Genomic DNA, 18,566 nt, shown 5'->3' on the forward strand with positions numbered 1-18,566 from the left:
ACGAAAATAACTATGCTTTTAAAATCAATCGGATCTATAGTTTCACAAATCTTCAGATAACTCAGTGGTCGCTTGTATATATAATAATAATAAATAAAAGATACAGTACTAGTATTACTAGTAATACTCTTTTATAAAAACTATTTGCTGGAGAAAAGCAATTAATAAAAAAAAATCGCTTAAAACTGACATTGTGCAAAATTTAAAAAAAAATTAAGAGAACTTTAGTCGTACTTACCATTGGAGTATTATAAATAAATAAATTATATTTAAAAATAATTTGTGACGCCACATTTTGTGAACCTGTAACAATAAAATGTTTTATTAAATAAAAATAGAACGAGCCAACGAAAATTTGCAATAACAAAAAAAAATCTGAGATAAAATATTCGTATTTTAAACTCCAAAAATGTGGAACCATTTCCCAAGGGACTCGTCTGAGATTCCTTTTATAATTTAAAGCTTTATTTTATAGTAGCTGTGGTAAGGCTTACGTAACTAATTTAAAGTCAGTTTAAAAGAGCGCCAAATACAAATATTTGAAAAAGGAACCTAAAGCCAAACTCAAAGCATATCGTACGGCATATGTATATTTTAACGACAAATATTTTTTAATTGTCTGTGATTTCATGCAGATACAATTTATACACAGCCACGAATTATAGGCATAATATTTTGTATGAATGACAGATGTTATAGAGTCTTAACTAGTATCAAGTGAATACCTACTTAATGCAAATTAATTTAACGGCTTTTTTTTTCAGATAACAAAAACCCGCCGTTTTCTTTTTATTTACAGTCAGAGCGATGAAAAGAATTAGACGAACTCTTTCGGGACCAGATACACAGGGTACACCAAATAATTATAAAAATATATTTTAATGGTTATACGAGTATGCATAACAAAAAATAAATTCGAAATTATTTATATAAAGTATAACTTCATAATCACGATTACTACGTTTTAAGGACCTTGTCCAGGAATTTTATTGGTCAACTTATACATAGCGCGTTTTTTTTGTCTAGGACTGGCCACTTATAATAGGTAAGAGCATCAATTTTAAAAACAAACAATCGAAATAATTATTATAAAATAGGCATTAATTATTATTAAAGAAGCTTGACAATCTTAGCAATATAATTCAAATAAATACCTTTCTCGTAAATGTTTAAAAAATATAATGAACAGGATATTTGTATTCAAATCAAATATATATTTTATGTAAATTTTGTTTAAATCAGAAAAATATAACTTATACTGTATCGTTAAATACACGAGAACAAGGTCTATGACCTGATTTAATCACATTATATCATCCGTTAGTAGTAATCCTATAAAAAAACATTAGCAACTGAACCCTCCTTTAGGCCTCGCAGTTGTCGGGTAAAAAGGGGTAACCGGTACAATTCTTTAAAAATTGCTAATCCGTTTAAAAATAACTTGCGAATTCCATGAATATCATATATTTAAGAACATTTTCTTGTAACTGACGTTCGGTAAATAAATGCTTGACAACCGGTTAAGATATATTGTAAAACGCTTAAAATAAACAAAAATACACTTTAAACTCTAAACAATATAGCACATTTTAGCAGCGATACATGTAATGACTCACGAAGCGTTTGTTGTGCGTACTATATAGCTACATACCTCGTAATTCCGCCTGCGTCCACTCGATGTCACGAATGCCGACACAGTGACAAGAGTTGGACAAAATATATATCAATAATTTCCCGCCTAATTTGCGTTCGATGGAACAAGTTTTGTGGTCATACTACTTTTTTTTAAATAAAAAGTAAACGATGTTTTTCAACTATAATCATAATAAAACCTTTTTATGTTTATATTACATATGAAAAATAAAATATCTCACATAGCATTAGGTGTTAAATATTCCAACAAATATTTGACTTTGAATCAATATCGTTTTCTAAACAAAATAAGTTTATATATAATGGTAATAATATTTTAGCATGGCAATGAGGCACTTTTGTACACGTTTAGTATTCGGCAAATAAATATATGTATTTGGTACTTTATTAAAGCAAAAAAAGAAAATGTTAAATTAAAAAAAAAAAGATTTTACGTTAGTTTTGTGTATTCTTTACTATAATAACAACCTTCATCATTATCGGTTGCATCATCATCATCACCAGAATGTTATAAAAATAAATTAGACAATAACTTTATTGGCAAATAACTTATCTTGTTTAATGGTATCTATCACATAGGGATATCAAAGAGCTAGTAAGGTGCATGTTGCATGGTCGATACTGAGCCCTTGGATCCTGACTCCTGAGCCATATAATTCCATATTCAGCCATTGCTGAGTGTATATTCAAGCAAATGAACAATCTTTATTTAACAACAAAATAAGTCTATGGCGATGATTCTTACCCTTATAATTAAATAATAATAATATAATATATATAGCCATAGTCCACGGCTTCGCCCGAGTTGAATAATAAGAAACACAAAGACAAAAACATTTATCTTGTTTTTATTAGATACATAAAAGATAAGAAAAGTTATTTATGTAAATGAATTCGAGTCTTGGACCAAGGATTTATCCTCTTAGGACCCCTTATTTACCGGAGCTCTGCTATACCTATAGTTCAATACCATACTATCTTACTTATCTAATTTTATCTACAAAACCTTAATTCAGAAAAACTCAACTTCGCCGACATTCGATATGCAAAAAAGTCAGAAATCTTTAATGAATACTTTAAAATTCAAAATGTCAAAGTCATAGTTCTTTATTTGTATTTAAGCCTCTGTGGTAGCTATTGGCTATATTTTAAGATTATGTTTTTTACTACTTAGTTTAACATTTTTTTAAACAAATTTGTTTTATTTCCTTCGTTTGAACACCAACAGGTCGTTATGATTCTCTTATTTTAGAGAAGGCAGGTACGAAAATAAAAGTCGTTAAACTTGAAGTCATTTGATCAATCTCATAAAAAAATATTATTTAATTATATTGCATATTTTTTTATTAATCGCATCAACTAGTTTGGTTAAAATTGGCAGCTTAAATAATAATTGACCAACATTGCTGATGCCTTACCCGAAAAAAAAAGTAAGAAATAATGTCCTAATTTTTTTAACCTTTTTTATTTCGGTATGTTTACATGTAACTTTAACGTCAAAAACGTACATATTAGGTATTATTACTTAAGATAACTACTTATTATAAAATAGAACACATATTATAATTAATATCAGTGTTCTTAAATTTTAATTTTAATTTCTTTAATATCTTCCGCGACCAATTCTGACTTTGCATTGTTAGCATAAAAAATATTGTGACATTCAGATATTAAACTGTTTTTTGATAGAGTATCGATAATTAATTAATAATACATTAATTAATTATCAATTGCACATAGCTTGCTTAAGACTAGACTGTCTAAATTACATCGTCTTAGTATATATATATATATATATATATATATATTTATTTTTTTCAGTAAGTCAAGGTGCTAAGGTTGTGTTTATGCCATAGGTCAAACAAATAAGGCTTAAGAACTCTGTAGTGATAATTATACATAATATTAAACTGAACCGATTAACACACAGTTAGTCGGCTTCTCATTTAATTAACTTAGCACACAATATTAAGTTAACCTATGTCACAACCTCATTGTCATTACCTTCGAATAATTTAAATTTCTTAGCATCATTATTTTGATTAGCCTTATAAAATGGCAAGAATAAATTTACAATTTGATAATCTATTTTATTTTGATTATCTTAAAAAAATATCACGAGGCGCCTTTAGAAAATACAATAATATTGTTTGTAAAGGTTTTAATAATTGTTAAAAACAGCTTTTATCTACATTTATATGGGAGTATAAATCACTTAAAAATAAATTCAAACATTATATTATTTTTTATGGAATTTATTTGTGACAAAAAGGCAACACTCGGAAATTTCGCATACCCATAACATAAGCCATAACTGGTGACTTTGGCAACACTTAACGTAAAACGTCAAGATGAAATATGAGTTTGTTTCACGATTTGACAATTAAGAACTGAAGCAATGAAAACAATAATAGATTTTTGAAAAACAATACTCACTTTTGAAAGAAGATTTGTAAATTTTTAAGAAAATATGGATCCAGCACTTTTAAGAGAACGGGAGCTATTTAGAAAAAAGGCACTTGCGACACCAACGTATGTTTCATTGTACTTTAACGTAACTACTACAGAGTGTATATTATGTTCGCATTGGAAACTACTATCCCCTTCACTTACCTTACAAGAAGCGAATAACTTTCTCTTCTCTCGCTCCCACTCGTCACAATACCGGGAATTGTTTTATCGATGAAATTATAACACGCGATACACAGAAATGAGTGCGAATTATGTTTCTGAATGCAAATAAAGATTTTTATCTTATCTTTAAATTGGCACTTAATAAACAGTTTCCATAATAAGCTCAATATTTCTTAAAAGCCTTATTTTAATATGTTTGTATGATAAATGTTTGTTTAATTTAATCTATATTAAAAATACAACTCTAATATTCCAAATGAATAATATTATAACATACCTCTACTTTATTCCAGAGTTGAGAAGAAGAAAAGAGATGAATCTTCATTTAAAGATGAGAGTAAAAAGAAATCTAAATCATCTAGCTCGGCCAGTGCAGCGCCGAAGCTGGAGGGAACTAAGTAAGACCGAAGAAGTTATAGAAACTTACAATATTTACTATATTATCAAATTTGTCAAATAAATGGATCTATAAATAATTAATCCACTGATGTATTTATCCTAATGGAAATGAATATATTGTACATATCCAATGGATAAAAGTAAACCATATAATATTTTGCAGCAATAGCACTTAAAATAAAAAGCACTTATATGTGCTGAAACAAAATTGTTTAAAAAGATATTTCTTATATCAACTTATTTTAAGTAATTTAATAGCCTTGGAACAACTATTGTATACATTTATAAATAGTATGTACACAAATAATGACATGTTTTTCTTGTAGATTAGAAAATACATGTATATGTTGTATTAAATGAAATGATTACTTCGTATATAAAGGACCAGCAGTAGAGTACCAAATAATCATTGCAGCAAAAACACATGATATCAAACCCACATAATAGGTCAATATAAGACAAGAACTAATTTAAATATGTACTTTTCAGCTACAAGACCATGGCAGGCAGCTCCTCCTATAGGTTTGGAGTGCTTGCCCGCATTGTTAGGCACATGAAGTCCAGGCATCAGGATGGTGATGATCATCCTTTAACATTGGATGAAATTCTGGATGAAACTAATCAGCTAGATGTTGGAAATAAAATAAAACAGGTTTCTTATTTATTGTCTACTCACTATACAATTGATCATTTTATTCTATTAATTTGAAGTATAACAATCTGAACGATTTTTTTTAGTGGTTACAAACTGAGGCATTACAGAATAATCCTAAGATCGAATGTACATTTGATGGGAAGTATATATTTAAACCTGTATATAAAATTAAAGATAAAAAATCATTATTAAGGTAAGGTTTTTTTATAAACACTCAATAATACTTGCATAAGATTAGTGTATTCAATATTAATACAATATTTTTTATAGGTTACTTAAGCAGCATGACTTAAAAGGTTTAGGAGGGATATTTCTAGAAGATGTCCAAGAATCTCTACCTCACTGTGAAAGAGCCTTGAAAAGTTTAGCTCAAGAAATATTGTACATAACCCGTCCGACTGATAAAAAGAAAATATTGTTTTACAATGACAAAACTGCTACACTAGACGTAAGTAACTAGCAATCGTTTAAAACTTGAAATGTCAATGAAACCTCTTTTGACATTTTTTTCTTTTTAGGTTGACGAAGAATTTGTTAAATTATGGCGTGCTACTGCCGTGGACGCGATGGATGATGCGAAAATCGAAGAGTATTTAGAGAAGCAAGGTATCAAGTCTATGCAGGATCATGGTCCTAGAAAACCCATAGTGCCAAAGAGGAAAAAAGTCAGTCAGAAAAGAAGACAGTTCAAGAAACCCAGAGACAATGAACATCTAGCTGACGTGCTCGAAACATACGAGGACAACACATTAACGCAAAAAGGAGTTAGTATTAAGTGAAATAAATAAAATAATTTTATCAAATATTGACTGTTTTCATTCAAATTCCTCATTTCTGATGCCTGATGGCATGTTTGCCTGAATACTTTTACCTGTTGGGGCCAAATATTATTAGTTTACGTTAGAATTGTGCAATGTTTTAATATTAGTGGCTTAGTCGAACCTTGCGCAGTAACAATTTTTGACCACTTCGCTTGCCATACTATAAAAACTTAAAAAAAAATTAGACTGCCATGCAGGTCACAAATGCTGATATTATGAAGAAATTCTCGCATACATTCTTTTTAATTGAAATGTACCAGAAGCAGATCATTGATCAGCTGATTGTTTTACCAAAATAAGTGTGCCGTAAGAATAGATGGAATGAAGAGAGTTTAATGTCTACATACATCATTTCGGTTTCACTCCGAAAAGCGGGGTATCCAAGTATCGTATCATCAATCCTTAAAAGATTAGGTACATTCGAGTGCCTTCGAGTACCAATCAGCAAAAGATAATTTATTTCATTATTTTAAGCTGTATGTTGCAATGTCTTGGCTTAGCAATTTCCAAAAGAATATATCATATAAGATTTTTAATCTGTTCAACTTACAATGTTATTGTTTTGATTGATCAATTTCAGCAATTTTTAATAAGTATTATTTGGGTATAAAATATCATATCTTTGTGAAACGATACCTTTGAAAGTTGATCACAATGTTAGAAACACAATTTTCCTTGTCGTGGGAGCAGCATATGTTTAACATAAGTCACGGATTAAGTAAATTCCGTCAGGTAAATTCTTTCCTTACATTTTATTAAATCTCATAGTTAAAAAATAATGTTTTCCCGTGTTTCTAATTTAATTGTTTTTATAGAATGGTGAATTTGTGGATATGACTTTAGCAGCTGACGGATACTTCTTAAAAGCTCATCAAATGATACTGTCCCTTGTTAGCCCGTATATCAAAGATATCATAGCTTCATTACATTGCACTCACCCTGTTATATTTTTAGATGTAAGTATATATTCTAAACTAGTCGTATTGATAGAATTATTTTCTATGACACACTTTTATCGATTTAAATGAAACATATCAAATAACAGTTATGGTGATTAAGAAACTAATAATTATGAAAAGTAATTAAAGGTCGCGAAATAAAACAATTTTAATGTAGTATCAACAAATACTACTCGATAATTTTTCCAGTCAAGGAAGAAATAAAAAACAAATGTTTACATTTTCTGTAATTTTAATATTTTTTCTAGAATGTATCATATAAAACTTTATGCTCAATATTAGATTATGTATATAAAGGAGAAGTTCAAGTTACAAAAGAACAACTTGATGATTTGATAAAAGCCGGCAAAGTATTACAGATCAAAGGATTACAAGAAATGGTAATTCAATTTTACAATTAAATTTCAATGTTAGTATAATTATCACTTACACATAGATAAATTCAATCAAAGAGGTTTGATTTAAGCATATATGGCACTTTTTGGTTTAGTCAAGTTTCATAAAATATACTCAATTATTTGGGAGTGTTTCTAATTTTTGAATTTCATTCAATTATATTACAATACTTGTCAAGCTAAGACCAGCTAAGAAAATGTTTATATTTTTATATATACCCTAAACCATTACAGTTTTTTTTATTATTAAAAAAAATTTAAAAGTTTCCTTAACTCATTAAATATTCAAATTTCATATCAATATTTTTGTAACAAATTTAATATTATTTTTTTGTATTACAGACTTCACAAACAACATCCTCAAATTTACCATCAAATTTAATTGATTCAAGTGTTATAACAGATTCAAATAGTACAGAAGATAAAAATGATCTATTACAGACCAATGTAGAAACTTCAGAGGAGTCAGAACCGTAAGTGTTTGCTATACAACTTAGGAAATGGTACTTTAGGTTTTATATTCTTAATAAAATTGCAATGATTAAAACAGACTTATTGCTAGCTGTTTGCTTCATGTTAATCCCTTCTTAAGATTGATTTTGATACTTTCCCGCCACTTCATGGTACTGGCGGTATCCACATATAGTACGACACAAATTAGATGTAGCATCGGAAAATGCAATGGAATGAAAATAAAACCGATTACTGCAGATTTACACGACCAATAGAAATAACTCCCTATCGCGCCATTCGACGCTATTCGTCGCTATAGATTCACGCGTCAGAGAAAGCAAGCGCATGTAAATCGACGCGTCAAATTGACGAATATGTTAGGTCATATGATATTACAAGTTATTACGTTTGTTCAAAGATCATATTCGCATGAGAAATAAATATTTATAATTTGGGACAGTGTACTCAATTCGGATGTGATCGGTTTTACGAATTTTGTCGATGCGACATCTAAGTTGTGTCGTACTATACTGGTATATCTATTGGTGGTACTCCAGACTTATGTTCACAATTGTAAAATGTGCAGATGTAAGTAATACTCAGAACTGTAATAAATAAAATATATTTCTATAATCATTCCAGATTAGGCATGACAGATTGTCTTGTAAAAAATGAATTTAATAATAACCAAGATGTTGAAAATGAAGAAGATGAATTGCAATTGGAATTTAATGATGGAAGAGTTAATGATCCAGTTTCATCCCAGATCACTTGCAATAGCAATTCTAACAATGCCGATAATTCATCTTTCATCATCAATCAAGATGGCAATGGTATGATTGTATTATGATATGTCCTATTAGAGCTGGCTAATAGAAACAATGTCATAAGTCTTTAGGGTCTTACAAAATGACTTATCAATATTTAGGTCTTTAATAATATTCACTGGCTATATAGTTTTTTTTCTTTTTCGTGTCACTCAGTTTACTTGTTTTCCACAATGATCTCGAACAAGTCATAAAATCCTTTAACATTGTAACATTGTTTGCTTTTTCGACATTAAACTATTAAGTCAAATATATTGTTCAACATTAGTTCCAAATTAGATGAACATTCTTTAAACTTAAGAACTTCTTAAAAAACTAGTGTGTAAGTTCTTAGTATTATATATTTATAAAATAAATCTTTACATAAGCTTGTAAGCCATCTAGCCATCATTCAGTATAGTATTTATTAGGAAATATTTACAAATAATAATATATTTGATATTTATGTAATGCCAGTGTTATAATATTTTTATATCCTTTTTAGATTTTCCAACACCTTTCTTCACAATATCAAACCAAGGCTCATTGCAGTTGGTATTAAATAGGCATTTATATTTTCTAAAATATAAAAGTATGAGTGCATCTGGTCATTCACAATGGAAGTGTGTAAATTACATAAACACAAAGTGCCCTGCATATGTAATTACTAAAAATGATAAGGTTATACAGAGGTTAGTATAGATAATCTTTATACAACATAGACAATTTCAAACAAAACACACAACAATTACTATTTCCAACATTAGTATAGCTCGCATCATGTAAAATGAACGCTGCTAGTCAAAAAAAAGGTCGTCAGTAACCATGACTAGTCTGATTTCACGAAATTTACCTCGAAAATTTGATTTTATTGTTAGGAAATGAAAAACAAACATACAATAACATGATTTTTTTCCTTTATTTCTGTGTGGGGGATTTGTGGGGAATTGGGACATTTTTTCCCCTTATTTGGGGAATTTCGTTAAGATTTTTAGGGAATTCGGTAAAAAGGCATTGGCAACCCTGCTTGCGCCGCAAGCTCGCCGGTGCGCTATTGGTTCGTGAGTCGTCAGTCGACCTTTGCTATCCACGCTGTGTGCACGTTGCGTTTGTTCTCAAAATACCATCGCGCACGAAAGTTTTAATGACGAAATGGTTTTATATAGGAAAGAGAGAAAAATGATTTATGACTTATATCGTTTTATGAAGAGAGAGACTGATAATACCTAAGGCAGTTGGCAATTTAAAACAATCTATAAAACGGACCGCAGAAGCAACAAAATAAAATCATAAACATCTACTGTGAAACGAATTGTAAAAGGTTCAAAAGATTCGCAGTTTCTTACTGCCTTCCGACAACAATAAAAGAAGTAAACAAAAACCAATAAAAGTTATTGATAGCTTTGACCGGGGTGTTATAAAAAGAATTATTTACAATTTCCACGTCACTGAAAGCTAATTGCCTACCATAGGGAAGTTGCGGAGGAAATTACAGGATGACCTACATTTTAAGAATCTACAGCGAGTCTCTGGTGAATAATAAAAGAATTTAGTTTTAAGTGGAAAATACAAAACAATAGAAAAATTCTAATTGAGCAGTCACAAATTCGATATCAGAGAAATGAATATATGAAAAAAAAAATAGAGTGGAAGGAAGAACTATACTTTACACTGATAAAACATATGTTGACAATTCCCATTCTTGGACAGACGGTCCCACCAAAGGCATTTAAAAACCTCTATCTAAAGATAGCCGCTTGGTCAAAGTGCACGCGGGTGGTGGGTGAAGGAGATTTGTGCCGAACGCTTTGCTCATGTTCAAAACCGGTACAAAAAGCGGCGACTACCACCATAACATGAATTGGGAGCAGTGGCTCCGTACTAAGCTGATCCCGAATTTACTACCTAATTCAATCGTGGTAGTCGACAATGCGTCGTACCACAACAAACAACTCGATGCTGCACCAACGTCTAATACAAAGAAATCGGGCATGCAAAGCTGGCTCCGTCAAAAAGGAATTGAATTTGAAGAATCCTTGCCGGCTTTAGCAAGGATTCTTCTAGGAGTTATACAACTTCATAAAAAAATACGAAGAGCAATTTAAGAAATTTAATATCGATGTCATATTAAACGATGCATGGCCTGCTTCTGTACATCGTTTGCCCCCCATATAACCCGGATCTAAATCCTATAGAAATGGCCAGGTCCCAAACAAGGATAGATAAGCAAAAATGTGAGTTGCAACCTTACACAGATAACTGAACTGATTAATGAAAAATTTAATACAATGGGTGTAACAGAATGGGGGAAATTATGCACCAAGGAAGAGGCAAGAGAGGCCTATTATTGTACAAGCAATCATGTGGTCGATATAATAATAATAATCTTTATTGGCTGAATAAATTACACCACTACAGACACAAAATGTATAGTAATTAAAACAGAACAAAACGACACTTATTCTATGTAATACAAAAATTATACAAAAAACAAAAGAGAAAAAAAATATAACTCAGAAAAGAAATGGTAATAGGTATGTATAAGTGCGCAGCAGTGCAATTAAACCAAAAGGAGACCGCTCAGTATATGTAGAAACATGTTAGCTTCTACACTATCGATATGATGTTGGAATCATTAGTTATTCGCGTAGGGGATGATTATTCTGACTCAAATGACGACGAAAGCTCAAGTGACTACAGTGACGATGTCGATGATGAAATGGCCGCATGACGACTTAATGGAAGGAGATTCAACATATCTTTATTTTTTTATAATTTGATTAAACATTCTAAACTGGATCAAACATGGTTTTATTTATATTTAATTATATTGTAATATATTTATCGGCGTGCCTATCAATATTCAATTTACAAAGCCGCGAGCGAGCTTACTTCAAAAATAAACAATATGCCTATTACTTTCTTGCTCGAGTGTACCTATGCGCAAGCACGCGCCATCTGCTTTCTTTCAGCGTTCTTTTTACACGACGCGATTTATACTATTTTATTTATTTATTTATTTATGCACCAACAGAGTATACAGAAAATTATGTAAATGAAAAATGTGTACAAAGGGATAACTTATCTCTAACAAGAGATCTCTTCCAGAAACCCTGAATCTAGTGGAGATTATTTGTAATACATATTTATGGTGTAGGTACAATATCTTAATTATCTGTACCTACCAAGTATTTAAATATTCCTCTTTTGACATACTACCTTCCTCCCGACCTCTTCATGAATAAAAAGATCTTTTATAAGTTAAAAAAAAGATCATATTAATCTTATTATAATTTTATCAGTCCATAAACATATAATACTCTTATATTTTACAGACATATTAGACACGCACATCCATACCATGATATCAAGATTGCTAAGAAAGTTGCATCCGGTGAAATGTTCTCTAGTATGAGTAATGCTGAAGAATTTGCAAAAACGAAAAGGGATGCTAAGTCTAGATATAATAGAGGGAAGAAAAATTATACAATATAACTGAAAATATTGTCCATTTATTTCACATTTAATATAAGTCCAACTAACACATAAAACATATAAGGTTTATTTGATGAAGTAACTTAATAGCTTGTAAATATCCCACAGCTGGGTTAATGCCTGCTCTCATGTAGAATGCGAACAATGTTTTCTTTCACGGCAGGAGATGAATTATAGACACAAATGACACGAAGAAAATTCAGGTTTAGATACACACATACTAACTACTGGTAAATCTTAACTCAATTACATAATTATGACCCATTTCGATGTTCACATAGTATACCTGTTTGATACTTTTTGGTCTATAAAGAACTGTATAGATTGTAGGTACATACAATGAGGTTTGGTTAAAATTGAGAATTATGCTTACCTATTCGATATTACTAAATAATGATTGTCTTACGACTGTGTCGTTTGTAGTTCAGTTAACTCATTTGCTCGTAAATATTATGATCAATATTTTAACTAAGATTAACCATATTGCCTTAGGCTTTAAGTACAGGAGAAGATTTTTGTATCTGAATTCTGAAAATATATGAAATGAAAAAACAAAATTTTATATGTACATTTTTATATTCTTAAATTGGCAATTGGAAGCCAATCAAATTGCATAAAACATTCGGAATTTCTCCAACCAAATCATTAGCATTACCAAATGCAATAATTACTGACAACATAAATAATCTTTAGACATTTAATTTAGAAAATGAGGATACATTTGTTCACAAAAGCAAAAGCCCTACTATTTTAGAAATCTATAGAGCTTATTTAATCTTCTTACACTGTAACAAATGAATATTATAATCTGTAATATTTTAGTTTGACAATTTTGACATCGTACGACGCTGTCATCGAATGATAACTTGTTTGACAGTTCAAACTGATGTTTATAAGAACTCTTGAGACTGAATATTTGAAAGCAAAGTAAAATAATATTTTTGATTTCATTAAGTATGGAACAATCTCAATTCGCTCTGTCTTGGGACGAGCATGTCCAAAATATTTGTAATGGATTAAGTTTGTTGCAACAGGTTAACAAAAAAACATAAATTATCGAATTACATAGTCAATAGTTTAAACTACAATTTTTATTTAACTAATCAAACTTTTAATATACTTTACTATACTTTATCTTAATATAACAATATATAAGATAAATAAATGATTCCTTACTGTAAACAATTTGATTTTCATACAGTAATAATATTAGTTTAGTAATTGAGTGTATTATTTATGAAATCCTTGTAATTTCAGAATGGTGAATTCGTTGATATGACTTTAGCAGCCGACGGGCATCATGTGAAAGTGCACCAAGTTATAATGGCTCTGAGTAGTCCTTTTTTGAAAGATTTAATATCCACAGCTCAATGCCCTCACCCTGTAATATTTTTAAGTGTAAGTATTACACCTGTTATTGTTTATGTGTGTATATCTGAATTATTACTCTTATACGATTTTTATTATTTCTATTAAAACAATAGATAATATGTTGTACAGTGTTCAGTACTTTACATTAGACATATGAAAAAACTTTTTAGTTATTTATTTTGGAAACATTACATTTAAAAAATATTATTAAAAAAAAGTGAGATTACAATATTATATAATAATCATACTACTTATAATGTTTTGTACTAGATGCAAGTTCTATTCATAAACAATTTGATACAAATTTTGTATTATATTACAGAAAATATCCCATACAACATTGTCAGCACTGCTTGAATACATGTACACAGGAGAGGTGTTGGTGGCTATAGAGGACCTAAATGAGCTTATAGATGCCGCTAAAGAGCTACATATTAAGGGCTTGCAAGAGATGGTATGAGAAATCTGATTTAATAACATATGTGATAGGAGAGGTAACAATAAGTATGGCTAAATAAGTAGTTCAATAAGTCCTTTGGGGAGGCTCTCTTTCTTTTTTCTTTAGAAGGTTTTCATCCTTATCCAGTGTGTTGCTTTAAAGGTGGGTTTGTGGATAAGGAACTGGTAGGTTGGTGTTTTATTACACTGCTGTGAGCGTTATGAATTATAAACAAACTTAGAAATTACTAAAGTTATTAAATGCGGGATATTTACCATGTTTTTTATTTTTATTTGGTGGAGCTCGATTTTTCAACATTATCTATGAATGTCTATGAATTCATCATCATCTACGAATGGTAAATATCCCGCAATTAATAACTTTAGTAATAAAAATGACCATGTTAATTTTAAATCTTAAACTTAGACATGATATCTCAAACTGTATAGTGCTCTAATTTAATTTATATGTGTAATTTTGTGTCAACATATTAAGTGTGTTAAGCATTGCAATCATTTATTTTCAATAATGTAAGGAGTTAAATCTGTCAGAAATTTTATGATTTAATTTTATTTCATTCCAGAACTTGTCCCAAGCCCTAACAAGTGACCAACAGAAATCACCAGAAGTGTTCTCTACACAAATAGAAAGTCTAGAAGCAGAGGAGGATATTTGTTACTTTGAAATCTCAAATCAGAATGATGAATTAAGTAAAATCGACTTAGAAAGAAATAGGTAACAAATCATTTATTATTCATTGTATACCTTTTTAGTATTTTTTTAATAGTGGTAGCAGTACTTTGAGTTTCTGTTAGCAATTTAAAGTATGACAAGCATAGACTATACTAAGCATTTATTTATTTAACAAAAATGAAAATTAAAAAATATCTAATATGTAATAATATATTGGGAATTTAATTTGATGAAATAATTCATGTATCTCTCATAACTATTTGTCGCGTCTGGCTTGGCTCGCATTTTAGGGGGTTGTTTGTCATGAGTCGAGATGGCCCAGTGGTTAGAACGCGTGCATCTTAACCGATGATTGCGGGTTCAAACCCAGGCACGCACCCCTGATTTATGTGCTTAATTTGTCTTTATAATTCATCACATATTTAAATTCGTGCTCAGCGGTGAAGGAATACATCGTGAGGAAACCTGCATGTGACAAATTTCATAGAAGTTCTGCCACATGTGCATTCCACCAACCGGCATTGGAACAGCGTGGTGGAATATGTTCCAAACCTTCTCCTCAAAGGGAGGGGAGGCCTGTAGCCCAGCAGTGGGAATTTACAGGCTGTTGTTGTTGTCATGTGTCAGGCAAAAAAGTAGCCAATGAGTTCTTGGAGTTCAAATTTGCTTCATACTAAATTACATCAAAATCGATTCATTGGATTGGTGGTGGAAGACCGACAGACAGACAGACAGAGTTACTTCACACTTATAATGTTAGTAAAGATTGTACAATAAAGAATACCTAAAAAATCTATACTATAAAAATAATTAACATTATAATCTGTAAGTAGTGCTTGCATATATTAAAAAAAATGTCACATAAAATACAATGTTAATTATTTTTCATTTAAATTTAAATTCCCAAGCAACCAACATCTTACTCTAACTCCATTTTCCATAAGAAGTATTTTATTTATACTTTAAACAGTGCCCACTGCCATTTACCATTAGGTGATCAATTTATAATTCGCATAAATAATAGAATGACTATTAATAATAAACAGGTATCTCATTGTAGCTGCAGTCTGATAGAAAACGACGTACAAGTGATGGAAGATAATATAGATGATTTGTATGAAATTGACGTCACAGATGAAAAAGACAATGTGACTACAGAACTGGTTCCTAATTATACAAACATCGATAGTTTGCCTAATCAAGATCCAACAAGTAAGTTTTTCTGTACCAATGGATCTATATACTCTATAAAGTGCCTCGCGTTATTAGAGAAGGAGCTACTCATTTTATATATATATCCCCCCCCCTACTATAAGAAAAAATAAGAATAAGCCGACCCCCTCTGTTTAATATTTATTACTTAAGAATCTAAAGGAAAATACACGTTTGGTTTATTTTTTAATCTGTTCTGTACAATTTTTTGAAATGTATATGGTTGGCAAATAAGTTATTACCGATTTTGTGGATAGGTGGACGTTATGCTTTCTTTTGTTTCGTGGAAGTGATTTGAGCACCTAACCTATAATTTTTCTAATCGTTTAGACTTCTCACTTTTATTTAGTAAAAGATATATATCGATTAGTGCCTTAGTTTTGTTTTTATCCCAATTACGTGCACTTCAAACATATTTTATTGTTTTACTTCCGAAAAGGTAAGAACGCCTCGCGAGCATAAAATAAGTTATGTGCCGTATATGGAAATGAAGCCTTGAAAGAAAGGCAGTGTCGAAATTGGTTTGCCAGATTTCCTTCTGGTGAGTTTTCATCAAAAAATATTCAACGATTTGGCCGCCCAGTCGAAGTCGATGATACCCATATGGAATAGAATAGAATAAGGTTTATTCGGGAACACACACATTTAAAAATTAAAGAAATACAAAAGATAAAAAAAAATAGTAACAAATTTTAACAGGAAAAACAAATGTAACATGCAATTATTAAATGCTGTTTAATAGTTTGCAATCATCAGGGCCATTATCGATTCAGATCGTCATAGCACAACACGCTATAATTTCAAAGGTTCTAAAAGTACGCATTCGAGCGAAACTAGACGACCGCGTGGCTTATTAAAAAAATACTTTTTTAAATCAAGTAAGAACTATGAAAACTCCTTCCCATCCCCTTGTAATAAAACATAAGACGTGATCGAAAAATCTTCGTAATAAATGAATAGCTTTGTTACCGGCGTGCGTTAGTATGAGTGACTCTTATGCTTATAAGATGTCTTAGTATGTAAGATACAACTAAGAGTAACAACGTCAAAAAAAAAAGAAACAGATTATACTAATTTATAATAACTATTAATTAGGTTATATAACTTTTGTAACAAAACAGTTTTTTTTTAATCTATAGCGACGAATAGCGTCGAATGGCGCGATAGGAAGCTATTACTATTGGTTGTAAACATCGGCAGTAATCGGTTTTTATTGAATTTGCCGATGCTACATCTCAGTTGTGTCGTATTCTACATTTGTATTGTCATTTATTATTTTTTCACTTTTGCTATACATTTTTTTAGACCTCAGCACGCTACAGTACACAGTGTCCAATCAGGGCTCATTACAGATGATCCTGAATAGGTTTATATATTACTTGAAGCACACAAACCGCGACATGTCCCGGCAGTGGAGGTGCGTGGAGTACCTCAACAGTTGCAAGTGTCCCGCGTATGTCTTCACCAAAGACGATGTTGTCGTACAAAGGTAATATCTTATAACAAGACAAATGCCACCTTAGTCTACCCGTGACCACGAACGCTGTAAAGTGCTCGAAACGTCGGGATGTAAAAAATAATTAATATACGCGATTCAAATCCGTTATAACTGGTTTTATTTAAAATATAATTCGTTTCGAGTCTTACTTTAACTTTTTTCCGGTCTCTGAGCGAATTCCATAGATATTTGTAACTTTGCCGTTTCATAATTTCGAATATTTTGTAAAAAGTACATTAATAACGAAGGCATTTTATTCAATACAAGATTGTGCTGACGGTAAAATAATAAAAAAAACGTGGGATTAATACTTGTTGATTTCCAGGTTTATTAACAGAACTGTATTTTTAAATTTTGAAAAAAAGTGACTACTAACCGTTAAATCTGCTTTTCGAACCGGTGCCGCGGTGGTAGCTTCACTTAATACTGTTAAATGACGATTCAAAAGTACTTGTAAAAGCTTATTTGAATAAAATATATTTTGATTGATTGCTAGAATATCGCTTATTATTACTCATTACCTTTCATGATATGTATGTGATATTATATATATACATATATAGTATATACACTTTCACAATACCTATACCGCCCAATTCAATTGTAATAAAACTTTTTTGGGGGAAAATGTCTAAAATGCAGACGATTTATAACGTTAAAAGTGTATTACGAGAAAATAATTATATATAATCTACAGGATATCAGCCCATAATCATCCATTCCACGATCAGAAGATATTGAAGAAAGTGAAAGCGGGCGCCATTTTTACAGCAATAAACGACGCGGAGAATGAAGGAACGATCATGAAAAACAGACTGGAAGAACAACTTGAAACCGAATAAATGACATGCTTTAAATATATTTACACTTTTATTTTAATCCCCTGTAATTTAATTATGTTTTTATGTTATAGTTTATTCCATTTCGAAGATAGGAATGTTTTTGACAATGTACAGATAAAATGTATTGTATAATTTTTAAGAAAAAAAATGAAATAGGTAAAATTCAGGATTATGACAACACAATACGTTTACCGATTAAATATCTATGAAATTATAAACTTTTAAGTCTTCAATTACTGAA

General features: G+C 30.5%; 4 protein-coding genes across 7 annotated transcripts in view; 3 read left to right on the plus strand and 1 right to left on the minus strand.

Annotated features, from left to right (window-relative positions):
- LOC124531848 (chitooligosaccharidolytic beta-N-acetylglucosaminidase) overlaps positions 1–4,331 on the minus strand; it is a 29,969-nt gene extending 25,638 nt beyond the window's left edge. Inside the window, exons 1-2 of one of the 3 annotated variants that reach the window (XM_047106400.1) lie at positions 4,267–4,331; positions 239–303 (exon numbers count right to left, since the gene is read on the minus strand). In XM_047106400.1, the coding sequence (XP_046962356.1) occupies positions 239–294 (56 nt within the window). In that variant the 5' untranslated portion in view covers positions 295–303; positions 4,267–4,331. Of the gene's footprint in view, positions 1–238; positions 304–1,651; positions 1,776–4,089; positions 4,237–4,266 lie in introns of those variants that run through there. The other 2 variants (XM_047106399.1, XM_047106398.1) reach the window with 2 other exon arrangements.
- On the plus strand, positions 3,975–6,146 carry LOC124531849 (transcription initiation factor IIE subunit beta). Its single transcript, XM_047106401.1, has 6 exons — positions 3,975–4,185; positions 4,581–4,685; positions 5,176–5,338; positions 5,425–5,534; positions 5,612–5,789; positions 5,860–6,146. Exons 1-6 carry the CDS (start codon positions 4,124–4,126, stop codon positions 6,118–6,120), a joined length of 879 nt encoding a protein of 292 aa, XP_046962357.1. The 5' UTR covers positions 3,975–4,123; the 3' UTR covers positions 6,121–6,146.
- A 552-nt stretch (positions 6,147–6,698) lies between these two features.
- On the plus strand, positions 6,699–12,305 carry LOC124531726 (protein bric-a-brac 2-like). The gene is made up of 7 exons (XM_047106238.1): positions 6,699–6,894; positions 6,978–7,118; positions 7,370–7,501; positions 7,859–7,989; positions 8,612–8,802; positions 9,281–9,467; positions 12,111–12,305. The coding sequence occupies exons 1-7, from the start codon at positions 6,817–6,819 to the stop codon at positions 12,268–12,270; spliced, it is 1,020 nt and encodes a 339-aa protein (XP_046962194.1). The 5' UTR covers positions 6,699–6,816; the 3' UTR covers positions 12,271–12,305.
- An 835-nt stretch (positions 12,306–13,140) lies between these two features.
- On the plus strand, positions 13,141–18,340 carry LOC124531852. Of its 2 annotated transcripts, none has more exons than XM_047106406.1 (7): positions 13,141–13,197; positions 13,528–13,668; positions 13,964–14,095; positions 14,664–14,815; positions 15,834–15,985; positions 17,291–17,474; positions 18,181–18,340. In XM_047106406.1, exons 2-7 carry the CDS (start codon positions 13,546–13,548, stop codon positions 18,323–18,325), a joined length of 888 nt encoding a protein of 295 aa, XP_046962362.1. In that variant the 5' UTR covers positions 13,141–13,197; positions 13,528–13,545; the 3' UTR covers positions 18,326–18,340. The 2 variants fall into 2 exon arrangements, with proteins under 2 accessions (XP_046962362.1, XP_046962361.1); XM_047106405.1 differs by having other exon boundaries at positions 13,147–13,304.
- The last annotated feature ends 226 nt before the right edge of the window (positions 18,341–18,566 follow it).

This window comes from Vanessa cardui, chromosome 8, assembly GCF_905220365.1.
Source record: "Vanessa cardui chromosome 8, ilVanCard2.1, whole genome shotgun sequence".
Classification (NCBI taxonomy): domain Eukaryota; kingdom Metazoa; phylum Arthropoda; class Insecta; order Lepidoptera; family Nymphalidae; genus Vanessa; species Vanessa cardui.